A 21,643-nucleotide genomic window follows, 5' to 3' on the forward strand; every position below is an offset into this window, starting at 1 on the left:
TTTACTCTGCTTGTATTATTGATGTTTAAAATATCCCATATATTTCAAAATTGGTAAAGCAGAGAAAAGAACATGATTTTTGATGCACGAGCTATATTAGCACAGAAAATATTATTAATATTTGTGCCTCGAAATAGGTTTACTATGAAAATATACTCATGATTTGCGTTCAAAAAAAAAGAAGAAAATACACTTCATGATTAACTTAATAATACTTATTCAATATCATAAATATTAGTAGTATTTTGTTATAGATTTAGTCAAACCTAAAACTGTTCGACTAATCGAAAACCAAGAATCACATTCTTTTTGGGACCGGAAGTATGAATCATCAGAACATATGATCTGTCAAATATCGTGTCATGGCAGAAAAGAGCGAAGAAGGGAACAGGTACGAGTACAATCCATGTGCTGATAAGGTCTGGCCAATCCAGTCAGCATCAGAAAAGAGTTGACATGATGACGAACGAGCTATCACATTCCAGGGCACGATCAGGATGGAAGAGATGGCATCCACTAAAAAGGCACTAAATCCATGCACCTAAACAAATATATTTATTCCAGCTATGAACAAGTAGCATCCTAATCAGACATCCAATGTGTGGCGACATAAAAACAAAACCCCAGAGTAGTGACTTCTAAATCAACCCAGCCCCCCCCCCCCCCCCCCCCCCCCCCCCCCCCCCTTTTTTTTTCTCAACCAAATCGATACACCACGTAGCAGTGATCTGTGATCACAACAGGATACTAAGTACTAGCTAGAAGTAATAGCAATCGCCACTTAACTAAGCAGGTGGGGAATTTATACAGATTCGTTACTACCCCACTCTCTCACACACTCACTCTTGCTGTGACCAATTCAATTGAAATTGAATGAATCCCGCGGCCGCCGCGGAGCTCACAGGTTGCATCCGCTGCACTCGCAGGACTTGGGCGTGAAGGAGCAGTACCCGAAGGGGCGGTTGGGGATGTTGCAGTTGATGGAGTAGCAGCAGGGCGCGAGGACGCAGGCGCCGCTGGCCCCGCTGCAGCAGGTGCAGGGCGCGCAGAGCTGGAAGCTGCCCCCGAGCCGGCGCCGCGTGTCGTTGAGGGCGAGCGCCATGGCGCCGAGCTCCGCCTCCGCGGGGGCCACCGGCACCATCATCCCCCGCCGCGCCGCCCCCGGTGCCTGCGACTGCGCGCGGCGTGACGCAATGTGAGCCGGAATTGCAGCAGGGGATCGAGGCGGCAAAGTGAGGATAGGGGAGGAGAAGACGCTGGCGGCTGACGTGACGTGACGTACCTGGGACTGGGAGCCGTTGGAGGCCGCCGCGGCCGTGCAGAGGAGCAGGACGAGGAGCGGGACCGGACTGTGCATCGCTGCTTGCTCTAGGGTTTCGGTGGTGGCGGTCCGCTCGGCGCAGCGCGGCGCGGCGCAGGGCAGGCGGAGTGGGGATTCGGAGTGTAGTGGAGACTGGAGAGAGGGGAGAGATCGAGAGAGGGAAACTCAGCTGGGCCTTGTTTAGATCACTCCAAAATTCCAAGTTTTTTCACTCTCTCTCCATCACATCAATTTTTGGACGCATGTATGGAGCATTAAATGTAGGTAAAAAAAATAACTAATTGCACAGTTTAGTTGGAAATCACGAGATGAATCTTTTGAGCCTAGTTGGTCCACGATTGGACAATATTTGTCAAATAAGACGAAAGTGGTACTATTCATCAGGTTGAAAAAACTTTCAATCTAAACAAGGCCCTGGTAGGCCAAGTGAAGTGAAGATGTAAAAAGTGAGAGGGGCGCTGCCTCTTTTCGGAGAAAGCGAGGGCACGGCTCGGGATGGGAGATTTGGAATTGGAAATCCACCACCGCCCTCTCCCGTGCGCACACGCTGACACGCACCAGCTGGCGTCATGGCCTTGTCGGATCGCGCGTGCGACGGTGTGGTGCCGTTTTTGGGTCAAAATTGGGAGTGGACTAGAAACTAAGCGCGGCGTTGCTGCGCAGCTGTGACTGTTTAGGCTATCCATATCTATCAGTGAAGACAGTAAATTACAACAAATCAGCATGTTCGCTGGTTGGTTTCAGCCAGCCCAAACCAGCCAGCCAACAGTATTTTCCTCTCACAAAAAACCAGCATCAGCCAGCCCAAACCAGCACCAGCCCCAACCAGCGAACAGGCCAGAATAATGTAAATGAGTGGTATCCATTATTCTCATAACCAAGAAAAAGGCATTTATCATATTTTAAAATACTACACGCCATTGGTTAATATGGAAGTGATGTTTAGCCAAAAAAAAAAAAGGTAAACCAAATGAAGCAAATGGTTCCCTTCACTGCAGCTGCATTGTATTAAGGAATGCATATGTCCCTTAAGAACTACACATTTATTTGATATACAATGCATACCCTGGTTTATTGTTTTCAGTTTGGCTATGAGGATGTTAGCACTTTGAGTAGGCAAAATAGAAATCGATTCAGACAACACAACAATTGACGAAAGGTGTGCACAACTGGTTGAAAGAGCCTAAAAGTATTATCTATGAAATATGAAATATGTGCTGAATTAGCTGACAAAAGTCATTCAAACTATTATCCATAACTTCGAAAAAACAAAACGACAAAGATTGTACCTTTACGGTGATTGCATGAACATCGTCATACAGGACGGGTGGATTTATAAGTGAACTCATAGGAAGGATGTCGCTAGAATGAGCTAGTGTACTCATAGCAAGGGTATTGCAGCACACTATCATTCATAGAAGTTTCTGCAAAGAGCATGACAAAGAAAATGATATGTGAATTAGAAGTCGTGGGAATAAAAGAGACTGCTAATTTTAGGAGGCACGACTAAAACCCAAGTACGAAAAACGACGCTAACAGAGCAGACGTATGGGAAGCAATGGAGCAATGCTTCCTGATTTGTGAATCGTGCAACATTTAAGGCTTACGTTTTTTATGGGCTTCTCCAGTTGGTGTAGCATTTATTTAATGGCTTCGAGAGATCTGATAAAAACGCAGAGTGACTGCATTAGCAACCATGCAATGGTTAGGAAGCAAATAACAATAAAAATAGGTAGTCCAGAACAATAAGTGATATAGATTAGCATATGTCAAACATCAGTATCATTCCATTTGGTCATAAAAGTATTTATGACAATCTCCTTGTGGCCTCAGAAATGCAATTATGCATTTTGCAGGTCTACTTTCTCTGCACAGGTATAGGCAAGGGCTTACATCATAAAAAAGGAAGTAAACTTTTAACTTCCTTGATGAGCTGACTGAGGCATGGGAAACAAAATAAATACATAAGAAAATTTGACGTTGCCTAGAAACTGGCCAACTGCATTTGTATCAACAAATTGGCTTTTATGTATAGAAGTATGAGCATCGCCATGTTGACTATTGCTGCTGTGTCGGCAGGGGTAGGACCATACAACCTACATGAGAGGGAACAAATACTTGAACAAATACTGAGTGTGGCTCTGTCAAACCTGTAACAGAATACAAGTAAATATATTTATAAGCGAAACCATATATGATAGCATCTTTCATTGTGTAAAGAAATTGTTGCTCCTATGGTCTGTGGCAACGACCATGGTCACCGGCAGGCACATGTACGTAGATATTTCATGCCTGAATTAGTATCCATAATTTATACATAATCTCTTTTTGACCATGCAACATTTTTAACAGGCATCTATATGATGAGAGGAAGAAGTGACTTAGGATATGTTTGCTGACTCAATTTGGGAAACAGAGAAACATGTTTTTACTGAGGTAGGAAAAACATAGTTGACATATCAAAGTTGAGGATATAAAAGCATATGTTTGGGAGAAAAATAAGGGGAGGTAAGCAACCTGACACGTTATGGACTAACCTTACTCCAACTTTGTGTGCAGGAATATTCATAGACCCTTTGAAATTGCAACTGTAAGGGGGGGCATGTGATCCTGACAGCATCTACTATAATCTGAAACATATATAAACTTTGAAGACCATATTTGGATGACCTGGAAAATTAGGAAGGACATTAAAGAATGGAGATGCAAGTAACAGCAAGAGTGGAAACAGAGCCAATGCGGGACATCCGCTGCTCTCCTTCCCCCGACTGTTCATGTGTGCAGACTGTAGACCTGCAAGCAAAAAAAGGAGGAGATCGTGAAGGCAAGAGATGGTGGGGCAAGAGACTCAAGAATGGGCAACAACATAGGAGATCTAACCTGGTTCGGTCGGTGCACTCGCAGATCGGTCATGGAACCACTGGCCCCGTTGCGGAGGTATCATCGTGGTCAGGCTACACGCGGAAGAAGCACCTGGGATGCAACTCGCCACACATGGTGTTGGGCGACGGCGGCGGAGGAAACCTTGACCGGACGATTGGTGGGCGGCCGGATGTGGGCGGCCGCAGGGAACCCCCACCGCCGGCACAGCCTAGATCGGCGAGGACGGTTCCGTAGCCACCAGGCCTTCCTCCCCACCTGATCGTGCTCCCCACCATGAAAGATGCCTCGACGGGTGCGGAGGCGGCGCTCGGCTGGAAACTGCTCTTCGGGCTGGGAGGGGCCAGGGCCGGTGCGGCGCCCCTCGTAGCGAGCGCGGCAGTGGCGCGACCTCGACGGGGGCCGGGGTGACGGTCGGCAGCGCGGCCTGGGCGGCGGCTGGGACAGGAGCGATGCTCGGCGGGGTGGCAGTGGAGGTCGTGGCGGAGGCGCGGCCTGGCCCGGGCCTACTGGAAGAGGACGTCGGGGAGTCCCGCCGAGGTGGCGCTCGGCGGCGCGGCCTAGGCGGCCTGGGACGGGGACGGCGCTCGGCAGGGACAGGACCAGTGGCGGCGGCGGAAGCAGGAGCGCCAGCGTCGGCCCGGGTTCACGAGGTTTGCGGGTTGATGGGCGAGAGGCCCGATCAGACCTGCATCGGACGGTCAGTATTGCGTAACGGGTCGATCGAACGGCTCACAGGTTAACGGGTGACGTGGCCCTAGCGGATGCCCGCGGTTTGGGTGCAGGATTCCTATAAGAAGATGTGGATGGTAGATGGGTACTTCCTCCATCCTCAAATATATCAATTCCTAGTGTTAGTCAAACTTCTTTTTAAGTTTAACTACCTCTATGGAAAAGAGTAACAACATCTATGAAGTAAAATGAGCACCTTATGAAATGTATTTTATGATAAATCTAATGATACTAATTTAATACCATAAATCTTAACGTTTTATTCTAAAAGTTAGGTCGAAGTTTAAAAGGTTTGACTTAAGACAACTATAGTAATCTATTTATTCAGGAACAGAGGGAGTAGTTGTAGATGGAGGCAGGGCTAGTTGTGGCCGACGCAATGGGCACGGGCACCCGAGGCCGAGTACTCAAACCATGTGTCGAAGAGCGCCCGATCATCTTTCGATGAGTAAAAAAATACTCCTTCCATATTGTTAATTCAAGTCGTTTTGGATAGCGACGTGGTCTCGAAAGCATAACTTTGACTTCTTAGTTTTATAAAAATATTTATTGGAAAGTGATATATGTATATTTTTATGAAAGTATTTTTCAAGACAAATCTATTCATATGGTTTTCGTATTTCCAAACTCAACAACTTAAAAATTATTCATGATTTATATTCTCAATGTTTGACCCAAGACTTATACAAAACGACTTGAATTACTAGTATCATACATTTTTAGACGAGTCAAAAATTTTAATTTCATTAAATATCTATCCTCTATCCTTATCTTTATTATTATTATTATTTTGATACGTGGTGGGTCACATTCTTTGTATTGACACGAACTCATAATAGCAGCCTACTTAAGTTGAGTCAACTTCATATCTAAATTAATCTTTTAATGCCCTAAAATTATTATGAGCCTTAGAAATGATTTGATTTAAGGTGGACCAAGCCTAATTAAAATCAAACAAAAAGAGTGAAAAGTTAATATTAAAGAGTGAAAAGTTTTCTCTTCATCGCTCACAACCGTCTGGCGGGATCTTGTTTTATGAGCCGTACTTTTTCAACGAAGGAACAGTGTTTTTCTCTCACAACAAATCAGCGAATAGTATTTTTCAGCTTGTCTTTTCAGCGAAGCGAACAGAGCATCTCTCGTGCCTGTACAAGTTAGAGTAACATCTCCAATCATGAGTGCGAAAATAAAATTAGAGCCTATTTGGATACCATGGACTGAACTTTAATCTTAGGTATCCAAACAGATGGACCAAAAGTGACTAAGTTTTAGTTTTAACCCTACTAGCAATTGGTCCATTTGTTGGCAAACATGAACTAGTATAGATAAAAGGTGCACATGAGTATTTATTCAGGAAAGTTACTTTTAGTGCATGTATCTAAATAGCACCGAGCTAAACTTTAGCCACCTAAACTTTACTCTACTTGAACTTTAGTTCTAGGTGACCTAAACATGCGCTCAGAATACGAAGTGTTTCCATAGCCCGTCACGCTCGCTCTCTCTCCCATACTCGTACGAGTTAAGTGTTTATGCATATTGCTGATTCGATCTAGAAACGAACTGAAACGCATGACACGATCATTAATAAAACTTTAAAAGCAACACACGTCTAGACAAAGAACATATAGTTTGCTTTCCATACGAATTGAACGCGTGACGTAATCACTAAATAAGTCCTCAAGCCATAGGTCATTCAGGCGAGTATAAAAAACTAAATTATTAGATGAATCATGAAATATATTTTTATAACAAACTTACAAGAAGATATAACTGTTGACACTGTTTTATATTAATCTAGTTACTTGAGCCATTGATAAGCGGAATTTGCCTTCTTCTTTTTTTTAACGTGGAGGAGAACGGGAGATCCTGCAGGTTTGACGGCAAATTGCTAGCGCTCCTATCAGTCAGATGGCCCAGGAATCGCAGGATCGGACGGGGTCCATCTACCAGTGCTCGTTGACGCGTGTGCCTGATAGGCGAATCTGCCAGGTCCTTGGTGGTTGGTAGTGCTACCTGTCTACCTGTCGAGATCCCAACCTTGACAGCCTACTGGATTTACTTTAATAGTAAGTTACACCAAGATCATGCTATTCAGTCGCTCCGCCACCGCCAGTCCAGTACTCCAGTCTCCCGTGCCACGCCTCACTGCACAACCATCCAGAGCGTGGACCAAAGACTAGTGTATTACACATTGTTTTACACAGAAAGGAAAGGAGATCACCCAAGCATTCATCACCCAGCGTCCCAGCTGATGATGATGCGCCTTACTCTCACAATGTATCCCAATGCAAGCCATGGGGTAGATAACATGCTTCGTTGGCTCTGTTCGCTGGTCTGAAACTGACTGAAACTGGCTGGAAAACACTGTTCCGGCTGAATTGTTGTGAGAGAAAAACACTGTTCCGGCTGAAAAAAGAAGCCGGACAAGCCAAATATGGGTTAAGCCAAATATTGTGGACAGATCGTTCAAGCAAAACTGAGGAATTTGCAGCCCAACAAAAGATGGAGGGACTCGATTTGAACTTTGTAATGCATGGTCAAATAACTCCTTTCGAAAACTAACGACGGTTGATAGGCTTCATACAGATACGGATCAGGAGTCAGAGAGTGAGGGCGCAATAGGCTTCATACACCCTGTTCGTTTGATCGTTTCTGTGACTTATAAGCCGGCTGATGCTGTTTGATTGTGAGAGAAAAACACTGCATTATAGCTGATAAGTATGGCCGATACAATCAAGCGAACTGATCTGGTCTTGTGGAAGCCACCTGGCCCACATGACATCACAAGAGAAGTCCTTCGCTTTTTTCAGCAACTTACCTTATGATTAAACCTGACCACAGGAAATGTGGCCGGACCAGGTCAGGCACCTTATCGTGTCCTCATTAATTTCAGTTGTTGGACTTGGAGTGGAGGGGTGCATTTCACCTCAGAAACATATGTGCAAACTAATGGTGACAATTTTCTCAAAATAATAATGGCTAAGACGTGACATCCTCGGGTTTCATCTACCCCCTACTGTATACCTTTTGAGGCTTTGACAGCGGTTTTGAGGTTCGAGGCCGAGGATGTAGAGAACGCTCCTGGATCTGCACTGAATCGCTTTTGAGTTTGTCTTGCCAGAAGCCGTAGGCTGGGTGCTGGGATACACTGTTCAAATCAGAAAACCAGCATCCACAGATAAAAGAAATCCCAATATCTGCCTCAACACTAGCTGAATACAGGTTCCAAACAAATTGACGCAATGATATAATTTCAACTGCACACCTGCAGGCTTCAGGTCCTTCAGGGAATTGCCTACCTCATCAACTGTTAGGAACCACAGTGCAGCAGTGTCAAATAATGCAGGCACCTGAAAACTGGTATTTCTAAAGTTTATTCGGTTCCAAGTGTTATTCCCAAAGATCTGGATTAACAAAAAAAGGGGGCTGTACATCTCTGGTAGCAACTCAATTTACAGATCTTGATCCCGGCGGGAAGTTAGGAGAAACATTCACAGCGCCTGAGGCAATGCCGTGGATTTTATACATCAAAGTAGGTAAAGTGAAAAAAGACGCCTAGGACGTATATCCAAAACCGGATGGGGATCCCAGAAGGCGTCGCGCCATAGGTACATTAGTTGAAGCAGATGCAGGAGAACCAGACGCAGAGAAACCATATGCATAGACTCCCATTGGAGCAGCCATTGTAGGATGGTCAAATTTACAGTTGGCGCCGAACTTGCAGATGCCATAGCGAGAATAGAATTTGCACAAATCTTCACCCTAAAAAAACATTGGGCAGGATAATCAAGATGACAGACCATTCAATGAGGCGTAGCAAAAGGACTAGGCGACTAGCTAATGCCTATTCATGAGACAGGCTCCATTTGTAAGAAGACATCAGCCTATGCACGATTGCACGTGCCCCTTCAACAACTTGTATGCTACCGAGTAACTAACTAATACCTGTCCTAGCAAATTTGTAACTTTTAACATTGCTCTAATCAGTGTCCAGGCATCAACAATGACGTCTGTAAGTCATAGTGAGATTTGTGGCTCAGCCCTCGAAAGTTTTCTTATGATAAATCAGAGCTCAACTAACACATGTAAAGAATGCTCTAATAGTCGTATCTTGGATATGCATCTTAGTGTCTTTAGTATGGTGTGGATTGATTGCTAGGAGACTAAATCAGTCATCGTTAGCAGAAATCATGCCACTGAAGTCAATAATCTAGCTGAGAAACAGCATGTATGGAACATCCTTCATTTCCTTTGTCTGACAGGAGAACCTCTTTATAAAAAACATAGCACATATTTGATTTTAAAATTTCTAGACTATAGAACAACCAAGCAGTTGCATTGATGCATATTCTCAATGACGATGTGTTTCCACGAGAAAATTTGCTGAGCCTATCCCAAAAAGAGATGAGGTAGTACAGCCATTACCATATTCATATATAATAATTGATAAAATGTCTAAACAAGGGATCAATACAACAGAAACAATGGAATCCTAAAACAAAATACAACAGAAACAGTGAAGGGTTTAATGACTTACTGGACGTATTGGAAGACCCATTGGACTTAAGACACAATCCGGAGGGGGCAGTGATCTCACCCGGGGATGATGGAACTTGCACACTGCACCAAATTTACAATCTCCTGTCTTCATGTAATATTGGCATTCTGGTTCATCAGGTCTCTCAGGAAATACATTATCTCTCTGCAATGCATATTGAGGCACAGGAAACGAACTGGATCTGTAGGGTGATAGCATTCCCTGATTTCCTGCACTAGATTCGCCTTGTTGTGAACTTCCATAAGTTTGTTGAGCCCCAGGTGACTGCAGCTGACCCTGAGAAGATGAAACAGATAGCATTGGGCTCCTTAGAGGCAAGTAAAATCAGCAACAATCAACCCTAAATACGAACTCCAATAATTGATGTAAGAACAGGTTTGACGTTTCAGTGTCACAAATTTCGAAATACATTAGAGAAAATACATTGCCTGATATACAATTTGCAGAAGATCAAATAAGCATGGGGAAAAAGTTCAAATCAGTACAGACATGCACTCGTTGATCTTCTAGGGAATCTCTCGAGATAATGTTTAATAAAGTTTTGAATGAAAAAGATAAATGTGATTGCTTCGTAATTGTAAAAATTACACTGCATTACTATACCAAATGAACTTACAGGATATGAATTCCAGCTCGGCACTTGAACAAGGCCCTGAGGTACAATCATTGGTGCATAATTTGAAGGACTTTGCCACCTAGGGTTTGGTATAAAAGAAGCTCGTGGAAAAGCCCAGCTTGGCATAGTTCCAGTATAGGATTGCGGACCAGCGCTTGCAGAGGAATGTACAGAAGTATAAATAGGAGAACCACGTGACGAAGGCACCACATTGAAAAGTTCCGGATGGTGGAATTTACAAGTATTTGCGTATTTACATTGTCCTGTTTTTAAATAATATGTGCACTCCTTTTCATTCTACAAAAGTAAAGTAGACTTCTTTTCAGCAAAGCAAAAAGACATGTGCAGAAGAGGACATATAACTGGCAATGAAAGACAAACCGGACGGAGTGGATATCCTAATGTGTTTAGCTGTACCCTCCCTGCAATTCCAGCCTTTTCCCTGGGATGGTGAAATTTGCATGTAGGGCCAAACTTGCATGTTCCGGTCTTCAGATAATACTACAGGAAAAATGTTCAGTAATTTTCAGCTTCAACACTTGCATAGCATGACATATAAGCTAAAGCACTCAATAAATTGTGCAATCCAAGACGTAGATCTGGTGAAATATCAAGACTAATAGAAATAGCTAGATGTCTAACGTAAGAGTACAATTAAAAATAAAACTGTTCTTCAAAAATCTGAAGACAATAGGTCTGAGTTCTTTTCTAGCTGTGTGCATGTGTTCACTAATATGTCTACTACACCTCTAGAACCTTGCACTCTTAGCAAAAACTACAAGAATCTGTTAGCTGCATTGATATTCTTGTCTACTTTTTTATTATTCAAATTATAATTGAAAGTGTATGGGCCAGATAAGCAATTTCTTAAAACCATCCTACAAGAACCAAAACTCAGTCAGTCAGTGACCATATATAGCACTGTCAACCAAAAAATCATTTCCACAAGTAAAACTTCTATGACTCATGTTTTGAAGGACAGAAGAATCAGTTATCATACTTACCTGACACTCTGGCTGTCCCACTCTCTCAGGATATTCTCCCTTCATTCTGGCAGAGGCAATAGCCTAAAATTAAACAGATTCAACCTAACTTGAGAACAAAAAAATGGGATATGAAGTAAAAACAACAACAATTAGTAAATAAAGACGTAAATTTGCAAAGAAGCACCAACCAATGTAAAGCATCACTAAAGAACGCAAATGTCACAGCTCACAAGAGTAACTAAAAAGCAAACTATGAGACAAACAGCTGTCTCTGTTCTATTAACTTTGCTAATGTGGAATTGGGCTATTCTGGCAGACTAATCAATAAGTCATTGCCACAAACAGTAGTCATAAACTGTGCTTCAAAGGTCATGTGAATGTTTTAAATTAAAAGATTAAACAAACAGACAGCACCAGGACACACGGGACAAATCGCAAAGAATCTGCCAATAATAGAACAGATAGGAGGATGGGGCAAGGGAGAATAATCATACTGATACTCTGAAGGTTTAAAAACAGTTTTTTCTCGATTATTTTTACAAATTGTGTTATGTGCAACAGAGCTCATACTTGCGGGTTAGCAGAAACTTCAAACCGCACATAAGAGTGACGAGCACCTTAGACAAAACATTATCATCAGCCTACTGGAACCAATACTTTGTATGTTTTCCCATGGGCAAAAGGATTAAATACCAATAATGATCATATAGACACATCATCACAGCTTTGCTTTTCAAACATTGCTTCTTGCATTTTGTTCTGTGATGCAACTGAAACACATCAGAAAGGGAAAAAATTCTAAGTGCCTTTGGTTCAAGGATAAAATTTCTTCCAACCGCACATGGTTCATAACAATGCAACAATGCTGCTTATGTACATAACAACAAAGATGCTGGATAGTGCCAAAACATCTGGTGATTCAAAGCAAATATGACACATAATCAGAGTTGGGAAAGGCGGATATTCACCAGATTCCTATCCGGAGGATGATTGAACCTGCAGCTCATGCCAAATCGACACAATCCAGTCCTGAGGTAGTAAGTGCAGTCAGGTTCACCTGGTCGCTCAGGATATGACCCAGGTTGCATAGTGGCACCGCTGTTCATGGCCATCTGTTGCCACATCCCCTCTGCAATCAACATTGCACACATACTTACTTACTAGTGTACTTGGTTATAAACCACTATAAGTTATAACAAACTAAGATCAACAAATGTGCAGTGTGAAATTTTCACTTTAGGTCTCTCTGAGAGATGAAACTAACCACATTTCATACCAAAGGTATTCGTGCAACAAATAACAAAATCTTCAACACTTTGCAGTGGTTTTAACAAAATCCTAACGAAGCATCCGTTGAATCTAGACTAGACGCTAGAAAGGTAGAAACTTTCTAAACTAATAACCGCCTCAAGGTGTAACCCAATCCAGTGCCACATCAAAACCCCCAATTGGCCCAATTTCACGCCGACGCGAAGATCACCGCACCATGATACGGATAACACCAAAGGAATCGGGATTAGCAACCCATGGTTTACAAACAGAGTACTCCAGGCGCAGCCAGTGATTCCACGAAAGAAAAAAAAAAGAACCGTAAAAACAGAGCACCTGAGCTTTAACCTACACGGGGAATTGAGCACCGAAACCCCAATTCCCCCAACCGCGACACGCGCCGGATTGCGAGCGGCGAGAGCAGCGGAAGCCCTAACCTTCATAGAGCGCGTCGGGGTCGGGGGAGGACTTGTCGGCGGCGGCCGTGGCGGAGGGCGGGGGAGGCGCGGGTGCGGCGGTGGCGGATACGGTCACCGCCGCGGGAGCGGGTGGTGGTGCCCTTCCGGCGTCGTCCATCGGCGGAGCGCGGCGGCGTGTGCGTCCATCACGCGATCGCGGAGACGGGAGGAGCTGCTGCTGCCGCCGCCATCCGGCCCGGTGCTCCGGCGAGAGAAGGGAGCAGCGAGTGATCGGTGTGGAGGAATAGAAAGAAGGAAGAGGAGGGCCCTGCCCCACGTATATTTATTTCTCTCTCCTCCTTTCGACGACGCGGTTTGCTACGTGCACTCGCGCGTTGCGCACTTGCGCTGCGGCTGCGGTGCTACGGCAACACGCGCCTCCTCCTCCTCCTCCACTTGGGGTGCTGCTGTACGGACAATCGCTGAAGTCTTCTGTTCGATTTAAAAATTCGAGCACGGTTAAAAATGCTGGTAGCAGTACAAAACGAGGCAGCAGCGTAGCTAGTACTAGTAGACAAGTAGACTGGACCAAACAAGATAAAACATGGCTATTAAGATGTGTTCACTTGTGTATCGTTCTAATAAGAGAGAAAATTACTATCTTCGTCTTAAAATAAATCGTTTCTTAGAATTATCTTAAGTTAAATTATTTTAAGATTGACTAACTTCTATGAAAACATAACAGCTTCTGTGACACCAAATAAGTATGTTATAAAAAAAATTATGATGTATCTACTTATACCAATTTGGTGTCCTAAGTATGGGTGTTTTTCTATAAATTTGACCAAACTTAAAATAGTTTGACTTAAGATACATCTAAAAGTTTATTTAATTTAGGACGGATTTATTACAACACATATTGTCGGGGACCTAATACCAGGGTACCCCAGAAGGTGGAGCCGATAACCACCGAACGTGAAAAACCTCTGGACGCATAAGGGCGCCATGTCATCCCTTGTTCAAGTGACAGGAGTTCGGTTCCGCCTCGCCCGACACCTTTGGGACGGGCTCGGTCTCGTCCGAGGGCTGAGGGATGGATTCCGTCTCGCCCGACCCCGGAGGGGCGGGGTCAGCCTCACCCGACGCCTTTGTGGGATAACCCTGCCTCGCCCAAAGGCTCAAGGCTAATCTTCGTCTCGCCCGACGCCTATAGGGCGGGCTCGGTCTCGCCCGAGGGCTGAGGGATGGATTCCGCCTCGCCCGATCCCGGAGGGATGGGGTTAGTCTCGCCCAAGAGATAGGGATTGGTCTCCGTCTCACCCGACGGCCAAAAACGAGCCTCGCCCTGGTCGATATCTGTACCTCATAATAATGGGTACAGGACGAGACAAGACGTTCGGGTCAACCATGGCTCCAAGGACCATACCCTGCGCCCTGGCAGGAAAAGGACTGCCAGGGAACGACAGGACTGATGCTTTAGACCCTTCCGGGCACCGCAGAACCCAAAAGGCATTACAGGTGCGTGCATCTCGCCCTGTAGAGTTGTAGGCGCCGCCTTCAGCTCTGGGACACGGAACCCGACGAAGATATACGACAACCGCTACGCTCCAGGAAAGGATTTGCTATCTCCACGAACGACGGATATTCCGTCACCACGCTGTGGACCCGGGGGAGCGGCGCCCGCTTCCCGACCCCTCAGGCCCACCTAGTCAGAAGGCCTTAGCCACGGCGCTACATCGACCCCCGACCCCGCATTCCTCCAACGAGGACTCATGGGAACTAGAAGGCGTGCAGAGCAAGGCTAGGGGAGGCTCATAAGTCAAAACCACTGTACTGCAGCCCATACCCTACGCTAACCTGACATCCTACAGAGACATCGACAACATTGTAATCACTTATCTTCCTTCGCACTGAAGGACCTGACCGGGTAGACATGAGCCACAAGACTAAGTAGAGTACGCGTCCTAGAGCCCTCACCCTTGTAAAGCCAGCCCCTTCATCTATAAAAGGGGATGCGCTTCCTCCATCGAGGGGGGACGGAAAAATAGGACCGAACAATAGAACGCACTCATACACACATTCAAGCGGCTACGAAGCTCTTGACGACCTTTCAATCCCTCCATCAGAGACTTGGGACCAGTCCCTCTCTCGACAGTTTGTACCCCTTACTACAGACCGTTCACGGTGCTAATAACACAAGCAGCAGCAAACTGGACGTAGGGACGTTCCGCCCGAACCAGTATAAATCTTGTGTCCTTTAGCGCACCATCCGAGCCTAACGCGCATTACTATAAATTTACTTGCCGGTGCTTGTACGAAACACCGACACATATAGTGACTGTTTGGATGTCATAATTATAGATTAGTTTTTAGAAAATAGATTTTACCATCAATTTTAGATAAACCTGTTTTAGGTACATATTTTTTTATTCTTGATTTGTATGTTACTATGTTTGGATCGCAATTACTCTTACGGAATTTTCTTTGCTATCAAATAACAAAGACACATATTTGATCGTCATGCAAACTGATCATTCCCATCAAAGCTACTTGGTACAGGAACCAACGGATATGCGAGATTTACGACCGGAGAAACGCGCTTAGCTTATGCCGATATTTATAAAAATGGCTAGGAATAGATTTTTGTAAACTTGGTATTTTTAGTTTACTAGAAACTATTTTTTACTTATCTCGAAGTTAGCTAGAGAAAACAAACATGGTTTTCTGGGTTCTGGTTTTCACAAAACTTAAGACTCAACAACCCCATAGACCAGATCAAAAACACCCAAGTAGGCCATTCATTCGTGCCGTCATATATACAATGTATGTACGATGTACCATTGCCAATTTATCATCGATTATAAGTGTTAATAATTTATCGAGAAAAGATAGGAATTAAGCTGGATTTCGGTAAGAATTTCAGCAAATAAAGTAATATTAATATCATTTTATATGTACTAAGAATTTCAGTAAAACACTTATATCATTAAAGGGCATGTTGCTAAGGTCTCTATAGTCAAAATGACAAGTGTTACCAACTCACCGTACTATCAAAGAACAAAAACGTGATAAGTTGGTCTTGGATCTCAACTCAAGCATCAATACATCATCAATCTTTATAGCATAAGTATGCAAGATGCACACGCGATGTCGCTTACTTGTCTCCTCTTATTGCATACCATCTCAGAAGCAATCTAGCAAGACGGATACTACTACGTAAAACTCTAAGAACCAACGAGCAACAAAACGGATGAAAAAAAGAAATGAAACGCTTGACATCGTGCACAAAGAGCCCATGAGCTTTGACGCGTGCATTTCCGGGGCCTGTCTCTCAGTGCACCTAACAATTTTGCCACGCTCTTTTGTACGCGTCCGGGTGGTGCGGGGCTGCTCGTTTCTGTCTTTTTTGCTTTTCCATTTTCCACTCTCTTCTCCTGAGATGATGCCCCTGGCTCGTGGCTCCGGCTTTTGTGCTGCGCGCTCGCTCGTCGTCCCCTGCCTGCCCATCTTTTTGTTCGGGTGTGAATTGTGAGGAGAGGAGCGCAGAGCATGCGACCGGGGTGACCTCAGCCAGTCGTTCCGGCTTCCCCACCGTCCGTCCCCTTGACCCTTTTTCTCTCCCCTCTTCTTCTTTTGGCTTCTGGCTAGCTACCATCGATCATGCGTATCTCCCCCCCTTTTTTTTTCTAGTTTTCTGATTTTCTCGCCTCGTCTCGTCTCGCTCGCTTTCATGGCCGTGGCCACCGACCGCTTGCGTTGCGTGCGATTCGGCGGCTTTGGACACGGAGCCTCTGCCCCGCCAGCCCGGTCCTCTGCCTGCGCGGCTGCGCCTAGGCTACGTGCGTGCGCGGTGGTCAGTGGTCACCGGCTCACCGCACCATGGGCCTGCTTCACGGAATCACGGTCACGGATGCTGTATTGCCGCGGAGCTGACTTGTTGTGGGTGGGATCACAACCGACAACCGGCAAAAGAGGGTTCTGAGGAATTTTTTGGATGAGCCATTGGGAGTGCCTTTTGGAGAAATTCTGTTTGGGACCATTGCGTCGAGGAAATGCCGTTCTGTTTGGGAAATCATGTCTATGGACAAAAAATGGGGTGGGGGGTGTGGGGGGGGGGGGGGGGGGGGGGTGAATCGTCTTTCACGCGTCGGTCTGCGATATGATATGCTCCAGGACCAGGCATCTTGTATTTGTGGAAAAAAAATGAACCCAGTAGGAGTACGAGTAGTTGCGCGGTGGGCCGGTGGCTACGCAGAGTTCAGTTCAAGTGCACATGGGCTCATGCTAAGCCCAACAGTCCTACCTGGCCTGAAACTGACATTGTTCACCTGAGCGGGCTTGGATGATCCTGATCTGGACTTCATCCCACCCAGTGCCAAGGCCCACGAATCAATGAATGCAACCCATGCCAGGTGAGCCATAGACCACCCATTTTGGCCCAATGTATTATAGGTATACAATATTAAATATGCTGTTTATACCCCCTCAAGAAAACTATTTGTACTTCCCTAAAAAAAAGTAAACTATTTATACTGTTTTCTTAGTAAACTATATAGTTTTGTTCCTCGACGTGTTACAATTAAAAGTAATGCAGTATTAAGATAAATTATGTTAAGTTAATTAGACCACTAAGTCTAAAAATTTAGCTATGCCACTTCATAGAACTATGCTGCTACCACGACCATTAGATTATAGTATATCGACATGTCAACAGGTTTTAACTGCCCTGTTCGCTTGAACTACTTCAGCGGTACTTTTCAACGAACGAACAGTGTTTTTCTCTCACAACAAATTAGTATAAGTCAAATTTCAGCGAAACGAACAGGCCGTCTTTACAGCACTAGCCTACACCATATTGTCTCAATTCTCAACTAGTTGTAGTCCATTTAGTTGGTTGAAATAAGCTGTTGATTTATATAAGGTCTTGTTTGGATGTCGTTGGATTCACCTCAGTCCATCCACCACTTCCACACCTGACACGCGCGTAAAGACAAAAAGAATTTTACTGAAAATCCTATTATCTGATAGCCCACGTATCCAAACAAACAATTTTGGCCCGCTAATTATTAGCGGCCCCGTAACTGGCTCTAGCAAGTAGCCAGCTCATAATTTGTCCTATGTAATCTAAGCAAGTCATAAGTCTGTAATTATACTGCTACCACACCATTACTACTACAGTAGGTGGTTGTACATCGCCGTGTGTAGTGTACTGGTTTAACTGCGGCAGCAGATAGGCCGATACGGTGGAGCTCGCTCTCTGTCTGCCACAGTAGCCTCACCCTTCCCTCTCTCTCTCATCAGGTCTGTGCAGTCTGCAGTGCACTACAGGACACGAGCAAACACCACAACCAACACAAGACGTGGCAGAATGCCAGATTCGATTCCATGGCATGGCACTGCCGCTTTCCCGTGATCGCGGTTGCGGACGGGCCCCACCGATCCCCACCATGCGCAGCGGCATGCCACCACGGCACCACAAGACGTGGCAGAGAAGAGAATCTCCCGCTCCCGGGCGGCCCTGCCGGAATCAGATCGTCTAAGGCCCCGTTTACATGCGAAAAGTTTTGGTTTTTTTTTTTTTTTTTGCTACTGTAGCACTTTCGTTTGTATTTGGTAAAAATTGTCTAATTATGGATTATTTAGGCTTAAAAGATTCGTCTCGTCAATTACGGGCAAACTGTGCAATTAGTCATTCTTTTTACCTATATTTAATGCTCCATGCATGTGCCGCAAGATTTGATGTGACGAAGAATCTTGAAAAATTTTGGATTTTGGGTGGGATCTAAACAGGGCCTAAGGTTGCCTCCTGAACTTTTTTCTACAGTTGCGACAAATCCAACCACTCGTACGTATCGGACGGTGAGCAGAGTATATGCGCTGCCCTCCTCGGCTCCTCTCCACGCTAGGCTTTGGCCCAACAAGAGCACGGCCTGTTTCAGTAGAACACAGTTGCGACGTTCCTTTCTTTGGCGTGAGTAGTCGCTGTTTTGGCGCCGTTCTACTTGTTTTTGGCGCGAGTGTAGTCGGGCAGACGTATCTGGGTGCCGCTGGGGTTCTATGCGACGGTGATCGACATCGGCTGGTTTTGCTCGGTCTCTCGCTCGGGTTCCATGCGACGATGATCGACATCTCCTGGTGGTGCTCGGTCTCCACCGATATACAGGTCCCAAAAATCTCTGCACTCACGTCCTCTCTTCTGTATCCTGGTGCTGCTAGCTAATTTGATTCTCGTGTCCTCTCTTATCTGATTGCGCTGAAATGATAGATTTAGAAAATATGGGATGGAACTGCATCAAAACAAAATCAACATGTTTAAGATGGAAGGTTGAAGGAAACAAAATCTGAGATCTACGATGAAAGAAAATGGGTATGTAATGCCACTACTGTTCCCTTTTGTCCATCCGATTAGATGTTTAGTTCACCTTCACCATCAAATCAAATATTTATTTGAACAGCATAAATAATATCCTGTTCATTATTATTTGTTTATTGTAGGGAGGGTTTGCTTCTAGTCTGTTACCTCGAGTTGGCATGGAGTTTGGTACCGTAGATGATGCTTGGATGTTTTGGATTAGCTGTGGGGTCAAAAAGGCTTTGAGGTTAGAAAAAGGTACACAATCAAAAGAAAGTCAGATGGAAAAATTAGTTCCTGCAGATATGTTTGTGCAAATGAGGGTCATAGGTTGCCAGATAAAAGGGATCATCTAACGAAGTGTCCAAGAGCTGAAACTAGAACCGATCGTGCAGTTCGCATGGGACTTGTAATGGACAAGGAGAAGGGAAATTACAAAGTGAATGATCTTGTTTTGGAACACAATCACACCCTTCAATTGCCACAAACTTCACACTTGATGGTGTCTCAAAGAAAAATTTCAGAGTTACAAGGTTTCGAAATTGAGACCGCTGACGGTGCAGGAATTGGACCCAAAGCTGCACATGAGTTGGCTTGCATCCAAGTTGGTGGCTCAGTTAATCTCAGTTACACTCTTCAAGACCACAAGAACTATTTATGGAGCAAGCATCAACGAGAGATGACATATGGTCAAGCAGGAAGCATGCTTATGTAAGAAAAAGGAAGAAGGTTCAAAGGTATGTAACAAACAAAAACATATTTAATTCTCTGATTGTATTTTCTAAAAAAAAGTTCAACGGTATTGATTATTTGATTCTCTTTTATGTGAAGGAACAAGAAACTTTTGCAAAGAAAGGAGGTAAGAAAAAGAAAAATGTTTCAAAGGTATGTAACAACAAAAGACATATTGGGTTCACTGAAAAATAGTTCAGTTGTATTTGATTATTTGGTTCTCTTTTATCTGAAGGAACAAGAAAATATACAAGTTGCATTCCATGATGATGCAGCAGCACCAAATATGTCCCCTAGTACTTCTTTGCCCAAGGAAAGGATGTCCGAACCATACATGGCCATAAATAGCTTCTTTGAACTTTTGACGGTAATATTTCAAAGTAATAGACATTTCCTCTAAATTTAACATGATCACTATGTTGAATTATTGCTCTTTTATTTTCCAGGGATCATGACAGATGGTGTTATCACTGACTTCTAATTATACAGATCATGTAGTCTCTACATCATGGAACATGGATCATCAGCCTCCTTTGAATCATGTTCAGATGTTCAGCAGTAATGTCATATGCACTTGAAACTAGACGTAGCCTTTGAAGTTTCAATTCCCAGCAATAGCTTTTGTGCATTCCATCGGCAATAGTATTACAGAACAATTTATAATACAATGGGAAGCTTGCTCACACTTGCACAATGGCAATCTTTACAATTCCATGGTAATAGTCACAATGTACATAGATTGTTAGCACTTGCATAATCTACAGTATGGGAACTCAATTTACAACATTACTGGAAACATAGTTTATCCCCAATCAATGACCACCAGTGTGCCTAGCCATGGAGTGGCATCGCCTGCAGCCCCGATGCCGATTGATGTGGTGGCGGGGAGGAACTGCCGGCGTGGTGAGGAGCGCCGCCGATGCGACCGGCTACGGGACGACGACGATGCTCGGTGGCGCGGAGGGAAGGGCGCGGTGAGATGTAGAAGCAGCTGATGCGCGTGGGCGAAGGCGGCGTCGCAGAGCCACGCTGCGAATCCCTGCCCGCGCTTGCTCCGCGGCACGTACATGTGTACCATGTCCATCACCGCCGCGCAGGAGCCCCACGCCTCGTTGCCGTCAAGGAGGCGGTACTAGAGGAAGGCCTCGCCGTCGAGCGTCTCGGCCCTCTCCTTGTCCTTATTGGATATATTATGGGCTTGGCCCATATAATATTTAATAAATCAAATAAAACTCTATGGTACATAACATTAAGTGTTGTATGGTTTAATACCGTATGTGATTTTGACTGAACGTTTACTCAGCTTATTTGGTTAAAAATTATCCATCTTAATTGAGAAGCTAAGAAAAGGACAAAGGAGTGCCATACGCGCGCGCGCCGCCGCCGTCGCCGGCCGGGCCGTGGCCGTGGCCGTGGCGAGTGAAAGGTTCTTGTTTGGTTTTGGTAATTGAGTGACAACCTAGGTGGACTAATTATGTTTATGTGAGATACATAGGTGATTAGTCCACAGGTACATGTGTGTGAGCAACATATGCCATGAAGGTGAAAATGGCTTGGAAATGTTGCAAAGCTCACACATGTGATGATGAAGGAGCTTAAATGCACATGAGACATGACATTGAGTCATGTGATCAAGGTGGAGAAGATCAAGACAAGACTTAGCTTGATGGACCGGTTGCAAGCGTGAAGGGCAAGTCGAATGCTTTGGAGTGATGGACCACATGGCGGTGAAGCTTAAGCAAGACTTGGCACCGATGGACGATGGCAACGGTGAAGAGCAAGTAAAGTCAAGATCGATG

The 21,643-nt window shown here is 44.7% G+C and overlaps 2 protein-coding genes across 5 annotated transcripts; both read right to left on the minus strand.

The window, feature by feature from the left end:
* Window positions 1-696: 696 nt before the first annotated feature.
* LOC136459696 (uncharacterized) lies at window positions 697-4,869 on the minus strand. Of its 4 annotated transcripts, XM_066459541.1 has the most exons (7): window positions 4,202-4,869; window positions 3,859-4,114; window positions 3,306-3,417; window positions 2,929-2,983; window positions 2,611-2,745; window positions 1,283-1,453; window positions 697-1,174 (listed from the first exon to the last, which is right to left on the minus strand). In XM_066459541.1, the coding sequence occupies exons 5-7, from the start codon at window positions 2,731-2,733 to the stop codon at window positions 899-901; spliced, it is 570 nt and encodes a 189-aa protein (XP_066315638.1). In that variant the 5' UTR covers window positions 2,734-2,745; window positions 2,929-2,983; window positions 3,306-3,417; window positions 3,859-4,114; window positions 4,202-4,869; the 3' UTR covers window positions 697-898. The 4 variants fall into 4 exon arrangements, with proteins under 4 accessions (XP_066315638.1, XP_066315635.1, XP_066315636.1 ...); XM_066459538.1 differs by having other exon boundaries at window positions 2,929-3,417; window positions 4,202-4,868; XM_066459539.1 differs by having other exon boundaries at window positions 2,929-3,471; window positions 4,202-4,868.
* A 3,391-nt stretch (window positions 4,870-8,260) lies between these two features.
* Window positions 8,261-13,080, minus strand: LOC136457021 (zinc finger CCCH domain-containing protein 12-like). Its single transcript, XM_066457060.1, has 7 exons — window positions 12,800-13,080; window positions 12,062-12,222; window positions 11,112-11,174; window positions 10,489-10,608; window positions 10,108-10,404; window positions 9,471-9,767; window positions 8,261-8,695 (listed from the first exon to the last, which is right to left on the minus strand). Exons 1-7 carry the CDS (start codon window positions 12,936-12,938, stop codon window positions 8,489-8,491), a joined length of 1,284 nt encoding a protein of 427 aa, XP_066313157.1. The 5' UTR covers window positions 12,939-13,080; the 3' UTR covers window positions 8,261-8,488.
* Between the last annotated feature and the right edge of the window lie 8,563 nt (window positions 13,081-21,643).

Source organism: Miscanthus floridulus, chromosome 6, assembly GCF_019320115.1.
Source record: "Miscanthus floridulus cultivar M001 chromosome 6, ASM1932011v1, whole genome shotgun sequence".
NCBI lineage: Eukaryota > Viridiplantae > Streptophyta > Magnoliopsida > Poales > Poaceae > Miscanthus > Miscanthus floridulus.

Coding starts and splice junctions, on each gene's coding strand:
- LOC136459696 (XM_066459541.1), bottom strand. CDS start 2,733: ATGATAGTGTGCTGCAATACCCTTGCTATGAGTACACTAGCTCATTCT. Junction 1,454..2,610: donor TTCATGCAATCACCGTAAAG/GTACAATCTTTG, acceptor CCCTCTCTCCAG/TCTCCACTACACTCCGAATC. Junction 1,175..1,282: donor CCAACGGCTCCCAGTCCCAG/GTACGTCACGTC, acceptor CGCCGCGCGCAG/TCGCAGGCACCGGGGGCGGC.
- LOC136457021 (XM_066457060.1), bottom strand. CDS start 12,938: ATGGACGACGCCGGAAGGGCACCACCACCCGCTCCCGCGGCGGTGACC. Junction 10,609..11,111: donor TGGGACAGCCAGAGTGTCAG/GTAAGTATGATA, acceptor TTTTTCCTGTAG/TATTATCTGAAGACCGGAAC. Junction 10,405..10,488: donor TAGGATATCCACTCCGTCCG/GTTTGTCTTTCA, acceptor TTACTTTTGTAG/AATGAAAAGGAGTGCACATA.